The sequence below is a fragment of the Anopheles gambiae genome, chromosome 3, assembly GCF_943734735.2.
Source record: "Anopheles gambiae chromosome 3, idAnoGambNW_F1_1, whole genome shotgun sequence".
Lineage (NCBI taxonomy): Eukaryota > Metazoa > Arthropoda > Insecta > Diptera > Culicidae > Anopheles > Anopheles gambiae.
In genome coordinates this window covers 13,683,154-13,696,324 of record NC_064602.1, presented here as the reverse complement: position 1 = coordinate 13,696,324, position 13,171 = coordinate 13,683,154, and the positions used below count along the sequence as shown (strand labels likewise).

At 40.8% G+C, this 13,171-nt stretch overlaps 2 protein-coding genes across 21 annotated transcripts in view; one reads left to right on the top strand and one right to left on the bottom strand.

Annotated features, from left to right (window-relative positions):
- Nucleotides 1-13,171, top strand: part of LOC1275493 (probable G-protein coupled receptor CG31760) — a 75,531-nt gene that overhangs the window by 20,198 nt on the left and 42,162 nt on the right. The gene's annotated exons all lie outside the window — the stretch shown is intronic.
- LOC1275494 (uncharacterized) lies at nt 9,179-10,021 on the bottom strand. Its single transcript, XM_314742.4, has 3 exons — nt 9,839-10,021; nt 9,629-9,718; nt 9,179-9,529 (listed from the first exon to the last, which is right to left on the bottom strand). The coding sequence occupies exons 1-3, from the start codon at nt 9,911-9,913 to the stop codon at nt 9,449-9,451; spliced, it is 246 nt and encodes an 81-aa protein (XP_314742.3). The 5' UTR covers nt 9,914-10,021; the 3' UTR covers nt 9,179-9,448.

The window sequence follows — 13,171 nt, the reverse complement described above, 5'->3', positions numbered from 1 at the left end:
AAGCTTATGTCTGACTCGTTTGACTCATTTTGACGATATAATTTGAAATCAAGATCGACTGTTTCGCTATGTTTTATTTAGTTGATAAAAGAGTCTATACAGGGTCTCCCACGATTTATTGGTTTGTTCCCATCAATTTTTGATGGGTTGCCATATTTTTTTGGTGCGTTACCACGATTTTTTGGCTGTTTCTCAGAATTTTTTGGTCGAATTGTATTGATATCCAATCGGAAAATAGCAATAAATTATGGGAACGAACCAAAAATCTATGGGACTCGATCAAAAAATGTTGGGAATGCACCAAAAAAGCATGGGAACTGACCAATAAATCGTGGAAAACCCTGTAAATTGATGCAAATTTGAAATAATCTTACATTTTTCTTTTGTTAGCCTTTTTATTATTAGCCTTTTATTTTGTTGAACAATTGTTTAACTCCTCTAGTAATATTGTCTCATCTCCAAGCAATACACATCACTCGTAAGACACTGATTAATATAATTATCCATTAAAGCTTGGAACTATGAATGGAATCATCATACAATTTGCATAAAAATTTACCTAAGGTTGCGCTGGTAGATATTATCACAGATTTTTATCTCTGGTATCAGTCATGCAGAAAATGTCACGACTGTGACACCTAGAATCTGGCTCCGCCTTGGTACATAAGCACGGGGGACAACATTATTTGGCTTCAAGGGACAAGTCATTTTACAAATGACTATAAGCGGGATTGTAAAGCATAATGAGATGGTTCTTAACTGATATGCATCTGATAAGTTATGTTAGAGATAAATATCGCTATGCATAATGATAATTTGATGTTGGTAAGAACAATGGTTAGTTCTCAATCTAGCGTCACTTAGGACTCATTGTGTCATTTTTAACGAAACAAAAATTTATTGTAATTTATCACTAATAGTCGGTTATAATTCTAAGCAATGGAATAAACATGCCTGAAGCTCATCAACATGGAACCAAATGGTTTTTTTTTCCTTGCAAAAAATGACACCCATGGTAAAATTATTAATGGATCATTCCGCCTTCGGCTTGATGGCCAAAGCTACCACACCACATTCAAAGACCCGAGCTTTATTCAAATTTGTTGTCTTCTGTTATATTTTTCGTATGTACTATATTTTATGCCTCGAATTCCACGAAGTCAAGCCAAAGTTATGAATATAATGGGTGTTATAATGCACAATGTAGGCTTCACAATGCATGAGCATTTGCATTACATATTTTCGATCTGTAAACTGACACATGATAGCGAATGTTTTGTTCCTTCTTCGGGGAAGCTCGAGAGCTAACGAGAGTTTTTTTATTTGACCACCTAGACAGCTGCTCCAAGCTCCATCACCGTCCCATGTAAGGCTTCAGATCAATGAATACAAATACAACTTAAACCCATGCTATGCTGCGCAAATGTAACAAGCAAAAAAATAATATAAACAATTACCCATGGCTGCAATGATATTACACACCATGTGGGTAGGTAATCGTATGAAATGTAAACGATACAACACACCCCGTTGTTATCCCTTTTAAAGCCATCCCGGTGCGTGTGAAACACCTGGTGCAGCTCTTTCAAATTTCAAAACCTAGTATCGCCGCACCAGCAAAAGGGTTCTTAACTTCGTAAGGTTGCCTCGCGCAACACAGCAACAGTGCCGAGAACCCAATAACCCTTACCCAATGATAACATTATCAACTGAAGCCCAACCGAAGAAGCTACATTGATTTTACAATAAGCTCTCTGCACCAGACGGTGATGGAATTTATACATTGATTCTTTTCTTTTCCTTTTTATGCTTGGTGTAATACCGATACCGAGCGTGGGTGGTGTCTAGATTTTGGTATCACCTAACCGTCTGCTCAAAAGTGAATCCATAGTTATTTGGAAGGGCGACGAGCCGGTTACCAGGTTAACAATAATCCCAGCTTTTCCACGCGAGTCCCATACTGGGAAGGAGGCGGGATGCTGTCCAAAGTGAAAGCTGTCGGTAGTTTTCCATGGGAAGCCTTTCGAGCATAAATCAAGCAACCGGTGTTAGGTTGCACGTACGTTGTATTAGCAAGAGAAGGAGAAATGGTGAAGGACAAGCAGAGAAAAAAAAATAATGCATAATAAAGAGTCTGTTCATGCGGAAGAGACGAAATTTAGATAAGCAGAAGAGAAAAATGATTTTTTTCCTCACCACCAGGGCTCCATTTTGACTATTTCACCTGCACAATGGGTGCGCACCCAGCACGAACCCAGATCATTTGCATCACAGTACTATTCCATGGTCGGCCAGCTTTTTGTCATATAGAAAGCAACGGAAGCAACCAACAACAACAACAAAAAATAAAAGCTCAGCATGCGCACCTTCACCGGAAAGCGCTTCGCAATAAAAATTGCACGGTTTTTTGGCAGCACCGGAATCACACATACACACACACAGACACACATTGAATATTACACGTCGCATGAATATATTGAACGTTTCTGTTCTTTTCAGTTTTCTTCTTATGTCTTCCCTCACTCGTTTTGGTTTGTCGATTTTCCGCAACGCCGCAAACGCAAAAGTTGTTGGGTCGTCCCTGCGGCCCGGCTGCTCGCGGCGGGGGTAAGCTTTGGCTTTTCCTTTTCACCTCCTAGGGTGTGTGTGTGTGTGTGTGGAGCTTTGGGATATACTGGAGCGAAATTGAATAAAAAGATTTATGCTTTTCACACACCGAGGGCCACATTTTCGATACGATGGGACGCGCGCCACCTTGGCAACGCTGGAGAGCATTGGCCCGGTTGGATCAATTCGAGTGTGTGTGGTAGGGCAAACATTGTGAACCAGCATCCCAGCGACAGCGCTCGCACAATATTCAATCTGGCAATCCGAAACGCTGCCAATTGTACAATCCCCGTCGTTAAAATTCGTTTCCATCAGGCACGGAAACGAACCGCTGGCAATGGTGCACACCTTTAGGGCCCAAAACCACTTCCACCGTCCACCGGGCTTAAGCGTCAAGAGGTCGTTAAAGTTTAACAGCGCGCATTGGTGCGTGGCTCTCAATTTGCTTCAAAATTAGCTCGTGCTCCATGCTGCTCGCTTTGCACACTCTGGATGGGAGATGAGGTCGTGAGAGGATTACGTGGTTTGTAGCGGGTGTAGAGAGGTATTACCAGTGGTCAAGGTATATGTTGGTCGATAGTGGCTTTTTCCGGTAAATCCCTGGAGAATTTTGAAGGTTGGATTTTGTTATATTTGCTAACGAAGCGTATAAGATAACAAGCTGGTGATAACGATGCTTGGAACGATATGATTGTAGTTTTGCTTCGAAGGCTCATGCATCCTACCAACACCTCCCTTTTTTGCTGGCTGCTTGGGCTGGTTCCAATAACATTGTAAGCTATGTCCTTATCTCTGTTTCTAGACTGAATTACTATATGTAGTCTATCTACCTCTTAATCTTTGTTCATGTTCTGTCCCAGTGTTTCTCATCGTTATGATCATGGTTCTTGTTGTGGCTTTGGAGTAAGACGTTGTTCTTGTGCAAGTCTAGTCTACCTAGCACAAGATCCACTGGATCTCTTCTCTTTACAGAACAAAAGCTGTAGTCAACATAAAGAGATTGAATGCAGAAAATGATCGAAAATTTTGAATGCCGAAATTTGAGTTTAGTTGTGAACATGGTCCAAGTTGCAGATTAAAGTATATGTGGTGGACTGGATCACTGCTTCTGTTCGTGCAGCTTAATATTGTGCGTCCTGCTGCTCCCTTTTTTCTTATTCTAAATGTATCTGATCTCTTTGTATTCTTCAACAAGACATAAATGCCTCACCAATGCACACTTTAACAGTCTACAATCTACCTTAGTCACAGGTCTATCAGGATGTGACACTTGAAATCGGGGATGAGCAGATTTGCGATATCAATTTGAGGTTTACCTCCACGGGCCTCGTAGTAAAATTATCAAACGAAAGTATTACAGGGTTTACCAAGTCACTTTGCGATGTGAGCTGCACAATTCATCTCACTTGATACGTATTTCTATTCTGACGTGCTACTTCATTTGGACCGAAATAATTTTCTATTCCGCCGCATTCATTTTCATCCATTATATGAAGTCTTTTCACAGGGGATGTTAGCTGGAGCCGTCCGCAATGTTTACATTTTTTTCAAAAATAGATTTTTGGGCTTTTAGTGCTCATTTGTGATACAACTATGTTGTTTAACAAAGAATAGAAGTTTATCTTTGCTCCGCTGTAGCATTCTAGCCGAAACATGGGTTATTCATTGAGTTATAAGCAGATTTGACTGAGCAGGTTCAAATGCTAATATCTCAAAGAATAATCTATTTTTCGGCTAGAATGCTACAGCGGAGCAAAGATAAACTTCTATTCTTTGTTAAACAACATAGTTGTATCACAAATCAGCACTAAAAGCCCAAAAATTTATTTTTGAAAAAAATGTAAACATCGCGGACGGCTCCAGCTAACATCCCCTGTGAAAAGACTTCATATAATGGATGAAAATGAATGCGGCGGAATAGAAAATTATTTCGGGCCAAATGAAGTAGCACGTCAGAATAGAAATACGTATCAAGTGAGATGAATTGTGCAGCTCACATCGCAAAGTGACTTGGTAAACCCTGTAACGCCACGAAGTAGACTAATGTTGACTCAAAAAGGATCACCGTTGCTCTAGCAAATGGAACCAAGAGGAACTTTGTGAAGTTGATAGAGTTTAAATTATTTAATCTTTTGTCAATAGTTTTGTAATGACCACTGATTTTACAACAATTAATAGGCAGAAGACTGAAGAACTGTAGACGGAAAAACTGAAGACGAAAGAACTGAAGACGGAAGAATTGACGGCTGAAGACTTAAGGTGAAACGTTGAAGATGTTGCCTAAGCAACGATCCAAAGCAGAATGGTTCTTTATTGTGACACTTCATGCGATCGCACAGTTGACATTATTATGGTCATAATCCGTTCGAATAATTTGACACTATAGTCATGTCAGAGGTCAAATTTGCCGGATTTTACAGTTTGTTTGTTTGTTTTGTTTTGCTTTGGTAAGGAGCTTCAAAAGTGTTTCATATCTTAGTGTGTATAAATCAATCGATACTAGAAATTCTCATGCCTGCATGAGATGTTTTGATTCAATTTTAAGAATTTCATGAAATAATCCATTGAGCTGTCACAAAGATATTCCTCTAATTCTAATACTATCTTTATTCTTGCTAGCTATTTGAACAAGTAAAGTTCCTTTCTCCTGGAAGCAATTACTTCGCTTAAGAAGATTTTTCCCCCCATAATCCAAAGTAAGTCAAACCACCCAGAAAACCTGTCCCTCTTCCATCCACTTCAGAAAACCGATTCCTGGCAAATTATTACGATCGCTACCGAATGCGATTCAAGGATGAGATCTGTCTCCAAGCGATGCTGCATTAATATCCAAGGTCTCGCAAACAACTGACCGGAAATGTCCCCGAGTTCCAGCGCAGACGGAACGGACAAAAAAAAGCATTTCTTCTATCCGTTCTCTACAGCGATTGTGTTTGCATCCGATTCCATCCTTCCTTCGCCGTATTGTTTTGTTGCTACCAGAAGAGGGAAGTTTTTCATCCTCCCTCGCTCTCTCTCTTCCCAAGTGGCTCGATGTTTCTCGATTATTGCTGACGCGTCACGCGTTCCTTTCGTTCGTTTCGGGCGCTTCTTGCTGTCCGACTTTTACGGATGGTCAGTGATCCGTCGGGTATGCGAAAGGTTCCCAACGCCCAACAGCAAACAGAGCGATAGTCGATAAAAGCAAACTAGACGAGAGCGATTTGGCAACACACTCGCATCTTTGCACAGTCGAGACTTCGATTGATGATAGCGAACCAGACGATCTGCAAAACGACCTCCCCCAAGTGAATAGCGCTCTGATAGCATAGCCCATATGCTATATTCTTGCTTTTCCTTTTCTGGGAAGGGACGTTTTACCATTTCAAGTATTATTGTGATACTACGGGTTGGTTGCTCTTTTTCGCTACGTCTTGCCGGGGGGAGGGGTGCCGGAAAGAAGGGAGGAAAAGTTTCCTTTTTCCAATAATGCCACACTCAGGCTCATCCTTTACTCGCGTGGCTTACAAGGGCGAAACTGTTTGTGTTGCTCTCACATACATCCCATCGTGCGGAAAAGTGACGACTCTTGACCGTTTGTACGAGAAAGGGGAGTTGTGCAATATTGCTTTTGCAGAGCTTTTTTTTTTTGGTGCGATCCATAAGATGCTGCCTTCCCCTCGCCAGTAGCTCAATGGCTCAATGACAAAACATTCCCATCCCGAAGTGGCAATTATGCAATCGTTCGTTCGCTCACTCGTTCTTTTGTCCACCACCATGGTCCGCTCTCACCATCATCCTGTCCTCTGCGGTGCTTCGGCAGCACATTTGAAGGTGCACACAACTTGTTCAACTGCAAGGAAAGGCCTCTCAGCTCAGGCCAAGAGTCCGTCTGTCGGTTCTTTCACGGCGGGGAAACACTTTTGGCGCATCCACCCACCTTTCCAAAGCTTCGCAGTGGCACACCAAACGGCTCTATACAATGTAGCACCGCCAGCAGACCACCAGATTCGCTACCACTTCTGTTTGGGGCACGAGGAAAACAAAGGGGTTGGGTGAAATCTCTAATCCTCAGCTCACCGACACCAAGGACAGACAAAGTGGGGGGACGAAGAAGCAAAAAAAGGCAAAAAAGAGTCCCCTCCAGATCCCATCCACTGAAGCACCATCATCTGGGGGGAATAGATTTTCCGCGTTAATGAACTTTTCATTCCGCAAAATAGGACGAATGGCGGTGATGATGGGGCGATGATGATGATGAGCATGATGAGGAGCATGTTCATAAATGACCTTTCAAGTGCTAGCGCTCGCGTTTTTTCGTCTACGCGCGCCGCGTGTCCCTTCTCAAGCGCAATTTATGTTTGCAATGTTGCTCGTTCGGTGTCGCCTAACAAGCTGTACATTGCTGAAATCCGTTTCGCTTGTCTGATTTTCTTCTTCGTTTTTCTTCTTCTTCGTTTTTCTTCTTCTTCGTTTTTCTTCTTCTTCGTTTTTCTTCTTCTTCTTCTTCTTCCTATTCAACTCCCACTTTTCCGCAACTCGCTCGTCGCTGTCGTGCGTCTGCCGAAAGATTTCCCTACTTTCAAGAGCGATTAGCCCTCAATTAGCTTTAAAGCGAGAAGATTAAGTGAATCAGCCTCGATCGGCTCGAGAGGACGAATTTTGGCGCTGGGCTGGGTAAATGAAAAGTTTGCGCTTCACAAGATATACCGGTGGATACGGGGGAGCGGTGGCGGTGCTGCGCTGCGAAGGCACAACCTTCTAATATCTCTCTCTCTCTCTCTCTCTCGTTCTTTTTTTTATTTTTGGTAAGGGGAAAGAGGATGTTTTTTTTTTGACTGTGTGTGCTACAGCGAGCGCTTAAGCCGGTTTGGTGTGACATTCATTTAACAGGGTGTACACCGTATTTTATGTCAAATAGTAAAAAGTTTGAATGACGTACAAGCGGGTAATTAAATTTGTGAACTCTTTATGTACATAAAGCAATAGGCTTTCAGACACAAGGTTGGAAGATTTAAACTGAAGCGTTAATGACAACACACCGCTAAACTGTACCCATAGAAATTAACATCTTAAAACCCGCGTTAAACGTAAAAAGCACTAGCCAAGTTTACTTTTTATGTCTTTTGTTTTAAAATAGTTCTAACTGTGTTGCATTTATTTATGAATTGTGACTGACTGCAAATCAAACATTTTACTAAGTTAATCAAATTTGACTAATTAAACCAATTAAAATCGTTTGATAATGTTTTAATAGGTTAATTTGCTCAAGTTCTGTATAAAAATTTATAAAACAAGGTTACTGTTAAAATAAAGTTCATACGGGTACAGGTTTACTGTTTGGATACCAAAAAGTTATTGGAAATGGATAAGTTCTGTAGAAATTGATTAATAAAACATGTGATTTATGGATCTTTAGTTCCCGATTTGTTTGTAAAGATCCATTATTCAGAACTTTCAAAGACTCGTTAAGATATCTGTGTTCTGAAATTAACCAGGACGTTTTCAAACAAAACCAATATTTCCGAGAATAAGAAAGCATAATTTTGCTTAATCTTCTTCTTTTTGGCTCAACAAGGCTAGCAACAAGGCTTAAGGCCTGCCTGTACCCACCAGTGAAGTGAGCTTGGCTTTCAGTGACTTATTGTTACCATAACAGGATAGTCAGTCCTACGTATGGCGGCACGGTCTATTTGGGGCTTGAATCCATGAAGGGCATGTTGTTAAGTCGTACGAGTTGACGACTGTACCATGAGACCGGCAATTTTGCTCAATATGTAGATTATGTTTTTACATCATTTGTAGCATTAAAAATGAGATGGAAAACCCATGCATTATAAACGAAATTGTAGTCGTTTTTTTTATTTAAAAAATGTTTATCATGAAGTAACATCACAAGACAGTCTGATGTGCCGTAAATCAAAAACTAGAAAGATATGTTTTGCAATTCATCATCACAAAAGTATTGTCAATGGTTATGTATCCTTCATAATTCTGACATTTAAAGAAATCACAGTTGCTCCGATGGGAAAAACCAGTCGCCGAAGTATATAATCTTGATGGAGAATAAAACTTTGCTCGTAACGTTTTGCAATGTTCTCTCTTTCTCTCTCTCACTCTCTCTCTCTCACTCTCTCCTTCTCTCTCTCTCTCTCTCTCTCTCTCTCTCTCTCTCTCTCTCTCTTTCGCTTCCTTTCTTTCTGTCTCTATTTCTCATTATTTCTCTCATTCCTCCTACTGTTGCTATTGCTGCCAACTCGTTCGCTTTTTGACATTTGCAGTGAGTTATGTCACAAGCTGGGAGTTGGTAAATTACTTCCATGAATGCAACAATTCGACCCTTTGATGATTGAAACTTGCGGTAAAGGTCAATCATTGATAGATTACCTTTACCAGAAGCGAAGGTTGATGAGCAGCAATCTCCTTCGCATAAACCTTCATTAATATTTCAGCAGCCATACACAGCAGGAGAAAGACATGAGAGTGGCTCTGGGAATTCACTTCCATTAAGGACTAATCAACATAAGCAACGAAATTAGTATGGAAAATATTGAAAAGGATTTATTTTATTTACGAATAAAATAAGCATTGATTTCTGTTGTAAATTTTCCTTCCGTTTATTTTACTATAAAAGTTCGCTTAAATGTTTGAGTCATTTCATCTGCAAGTTTCATTTGAACAAACGCCTGGCACTGATTAAACCGCTAGAATAATGCAACCGCTTTTCTCGTAAACTGCACCGTACTGCATTAATTAGACAAGACAAATCCTGACCATCATTTCAAATGCATCCGCGCTCGCACAACACCCTGCACAAGACGCACCGACGGTCCTGCCGATGATGGTTCCAGCAGAGCTCCACTCACAAGAAACATTCTGTAATAAAGCCGTCTGAACAGCGGCCAAACTTTCGCTTGCAGTCCTCACAGCTATTGATGGTCGTCTGCAAAAGATGAACGCCCAGCCATGTTTACTTCCCGTTGCGTTCCTTTGCAAAAGCACTCAACCGAGCAGCAAATGAAAGAAGAGAAAAAAAGCTCACCTGTCCGTCGCACGAAACGCCCTTCCGGTTGAGATAGCCGTAGCCACAGTAGCGTGCCCCGATGCTTTTACATCTCGCGCAAGTCGGCGCCTATTTAGAAAAGAGGAATTATACAAACGGAAGTATGATTGCAATGTGTGCGTTAGAGAATGTAGGCGGGTGGGGGGGGGAACCGTGGGTGGGGGTTGCATGTTCTGCTGCAATACTCACGTAAGCAAACACCATTGCATCCGCAACGGCTGCCGTGCACAGCAGCACTGCCAGAAGAATGCACACCTGCTTCATGTTTGCTACACTTTAGGCACTTGTGACGGCGTTCAGCTCTGGATCGCACTGGATCGAATCAACCCCGGCAGCCCACTGACGAGCATCCGAACCGGTCGCGAGACTTTTTATACTCCGCATTTATCTCACCGCGCACCTTGCCATTCTCCAGCGAGCCGAGGGGATTCACACCGAGATGGGAAGTTTTATCTTGCGTTGGCCGGTGGTTATTGACGGTACCCTAACGGGGATTTTTATGCGCAATTCGAGAAGAAAAGAAAGTGTTGCACGCGTATGTGAGCCTTGAAATGGGTCTGAAGAAGACGGCAATAGAGGTGTAGGTTTTTGTTTTCTTTATGGAATTGCATGCTTTGTTCCATATGTTTTATGATTATGTTTCGATTGCGAATAATCATGCTGAAGCACAACATTTAAATCCATTTTTAAAGTTAAAACTCGAATGATATTTTATTAAAAATATTTTCATCTTAACGGTTTTAAAGCTTCAATCACAGCTATACTGTTCAAGAAGAAAGGTTTATCAGTATGAGGTTTGATAATGTTTAAACAATAATCAATGACCTTCATCTTACAGTCTGGAATCAGATCCGGGTTCTCACAGTGTAGTTACTTCTACCGGATATACATGTCCACAAATCTTTTCATTAAACCTTGAGTCATTTTGCAACAATTGATTAGCAATCCTCCTGTATTGTTGACTACCGAGTCCAAAGATTAGATTAAGTTCAATGATAAGTTGGCTGATTCATTCTCAAAGAGCCAAAATGTCTAAGGGAACCTACTTCTACACGCTAAAGATTGCTGTTTGACCAATCGCCGTTGATAACGAGCAGGGAGATAAAGTAGGATATACTTTTATGTTCAATGTATCGCTATATGTCTATATTCTATCTCAAAAACATTGATAAAATGTGTGTTTTTGTTCATTACTCAGTATGTAAGCTTGAAACTTAACATCGTGAATCGTGCATGTTGATCCAATGTGTATCGCAGTGATAGCTAAAAATCGTAAAAGTTTCATCAAATAAGTTTTAAAGTGAGATAGAAGGTGTCAATCTATCTTACTGCTCTTTCGTAATGCAGTATTAGCAATTCTATCTTTTAAGCACGGGCATCAGTTTAGGAAAATGATAATTAAAGTACTATTAACATGAGCACGAGAAATGATTCAATAACAACTTATAAAAGTGTGAAATCGCGGAGAAACTATCTTATCTCCACGAATACGATTAAATGATATATTCAATAAATTAAACTAATTGAATACATGGTTGATCATAAAAGAAATAAAATATGTGCCCCATATGCTTTAAATCTTGATCCCATTGATGCAGATCACCTAGGGATTATTCATAAATAAACTTTGCACAACTTCATTATTCACAAAAATGTCTTTAAAAAATGCAGCTCACAAACTCTTCAAGAGTTTCTTCCAATTATGAAAACTCGTACGAGTTAGTCCCTTGACATAGCTGCCATACACTACTTTATTTTATTATGAGTGTACCCAATTAGTCCCATTAGACCAATTGCAAAGGTTATCAGTGGCTTAGGCTTAGGTAGGCTTACGGTTGTTGTGCAAGGTAAGAAGAAGATTAAAACTCCTATTTCCCTATACCCTATTTCTAGCCATCCCTTTATTTCTCTCTTATTTCAACTTTTCCCCTTCTATTAACGTGAAACGATGTCCATGGATACGTTTCTCAGTAGTTAAATCAATTCACCGTACGCATAATACAATTCTGAGTGCTTAGTTTAGCATAGTTTGACTAAACTTTAGAGCGAGATAAGCAACCGAGCTTTCAATTTTAATAATGCAATACCTTCAGAGCTTTTCAGCAGTACGTCGATAATCCAATTTCTGACATTCCTTCGCTATGGTTAAAGTTTTATTCTCGGTCTCCTAAATAAATAAATAAATACCAATTCCACTTAATTTCACCGGATAATTTGTTTGCATTCCTTTACAAATATGTGTCTCCTGTTCTACGGCTAGTTCATGAACATATTTTAACGTTCTAAATGAGGCGTGAGTGGATACGAAGAAAATAAACAACATTTTCAGATGACCTCAACAATTCCCAGAACTCTGATTCCTGATTTAGAGTTTCAATGATTGCTAAATTCTGGAAGGAAATGCTTTGTATAAGCTCCAACTTGCACGGTCACGTCGAAGCTACTTTGTTATAGCCAGGTTGAGCTAACTTTTCCGTTAAAAATTCTGATGAATTTAACGTTAATCAATATCATTTCAAACTTGTTCTTTTGTTATTGTATTATTCGTGACAGTACAATGCTTTTTTTATCGTTCAGGACAGTCATGCTTACCGTTCTATCATGTATTACGTTTCAAACACATCACTTGTGGTGCCAAATTCCTTCTAAATGTTTCATTTCTCGAACAAAGCAGAATGCTTTGTACACTCGACACCTGTCGCGTTACCAAAGCAAACTAGCAACGATTACGTGCTCATCACAAACCGTACACGTGCGCAGATATGATCCAATCAATTCGATTCCAATATCATCATCTTTCGTCGTCACGTAAGAATGGCACTGATTCGAACGAGAATCGTACCGGTGTGAGTGTTTTCCCCAACACGGTGATATTAATTTCTCTACGCTGCAGGTGCTGCTGCGCAACGTATGCCATCCGTTGCCATTGCCGATCGCCATGGTTTGGCTTCACGTTTCACGAACCGTATGACCTCTGTGGTTAATTTATTGCGTCTCAGGCACATTTAACAGGGTTTTGAAACACATAATTCCCACGAGTTCTATAAGAGGGTAAGCATTTGATGCTGCTTTTTAAAGCATCCCTAACAGTCTCTGCTTGTGACTGGTGCTTCCAATTTGCATGATTAAGTAAAGGCACTTCGGTTTACGTTCGCCGACCACAAAAGATGCCTTTGTCAGCAATTCCTTTTCCCCTTTTTTCCCAACCCCCTAGGGCCCCACTCGTACGATGTCTGGTGGCAAACAATTATTTTCATATCAACGCTCACCAAACGGCTACAGCTTCCCAATTTACTATCCGCCATCTTGCCATTCGGTGTGCGCCCAAACCCAAAGCTCACCCCGTATCCATCAACGAACATCATCAATGCGCATTGTGTCAACGTTTCGTTTCCACCACAGACAGAGTCCCGCAGGCAGGCTGAGCCGGATGAGTGACGACGGGCACGTGGACAGCTCCGTCCGACCGTGGGGCACCCCCATCATCAGTTACGGGGCCGTTATACAACCGTTCCGTGGCAC

Coding starts and splice junctions, on each gene's coding strand:
- LOC1275494 (XM_314742.4), bottom strand. CDS start 9,913: ATGAAGCAGGTGTGCATTCTTCTGGCAGTGCTGCTGTGCACGGCAGCC. Junction 9,719..9,838: donor ATGCAATGGTGTTTGCTTAC/GTGAGTATTGCA, acceptor TTTTCTAAATAG/GCGCCGACTTGCGCGAGATG. Junction 9,530..9,628: donor GCGTTTCGTGCGACGGACAG/GTGAGCTTTTTT, acceptor CATCTTTTGCAG/ACGACCATCAATAGCTGTGA.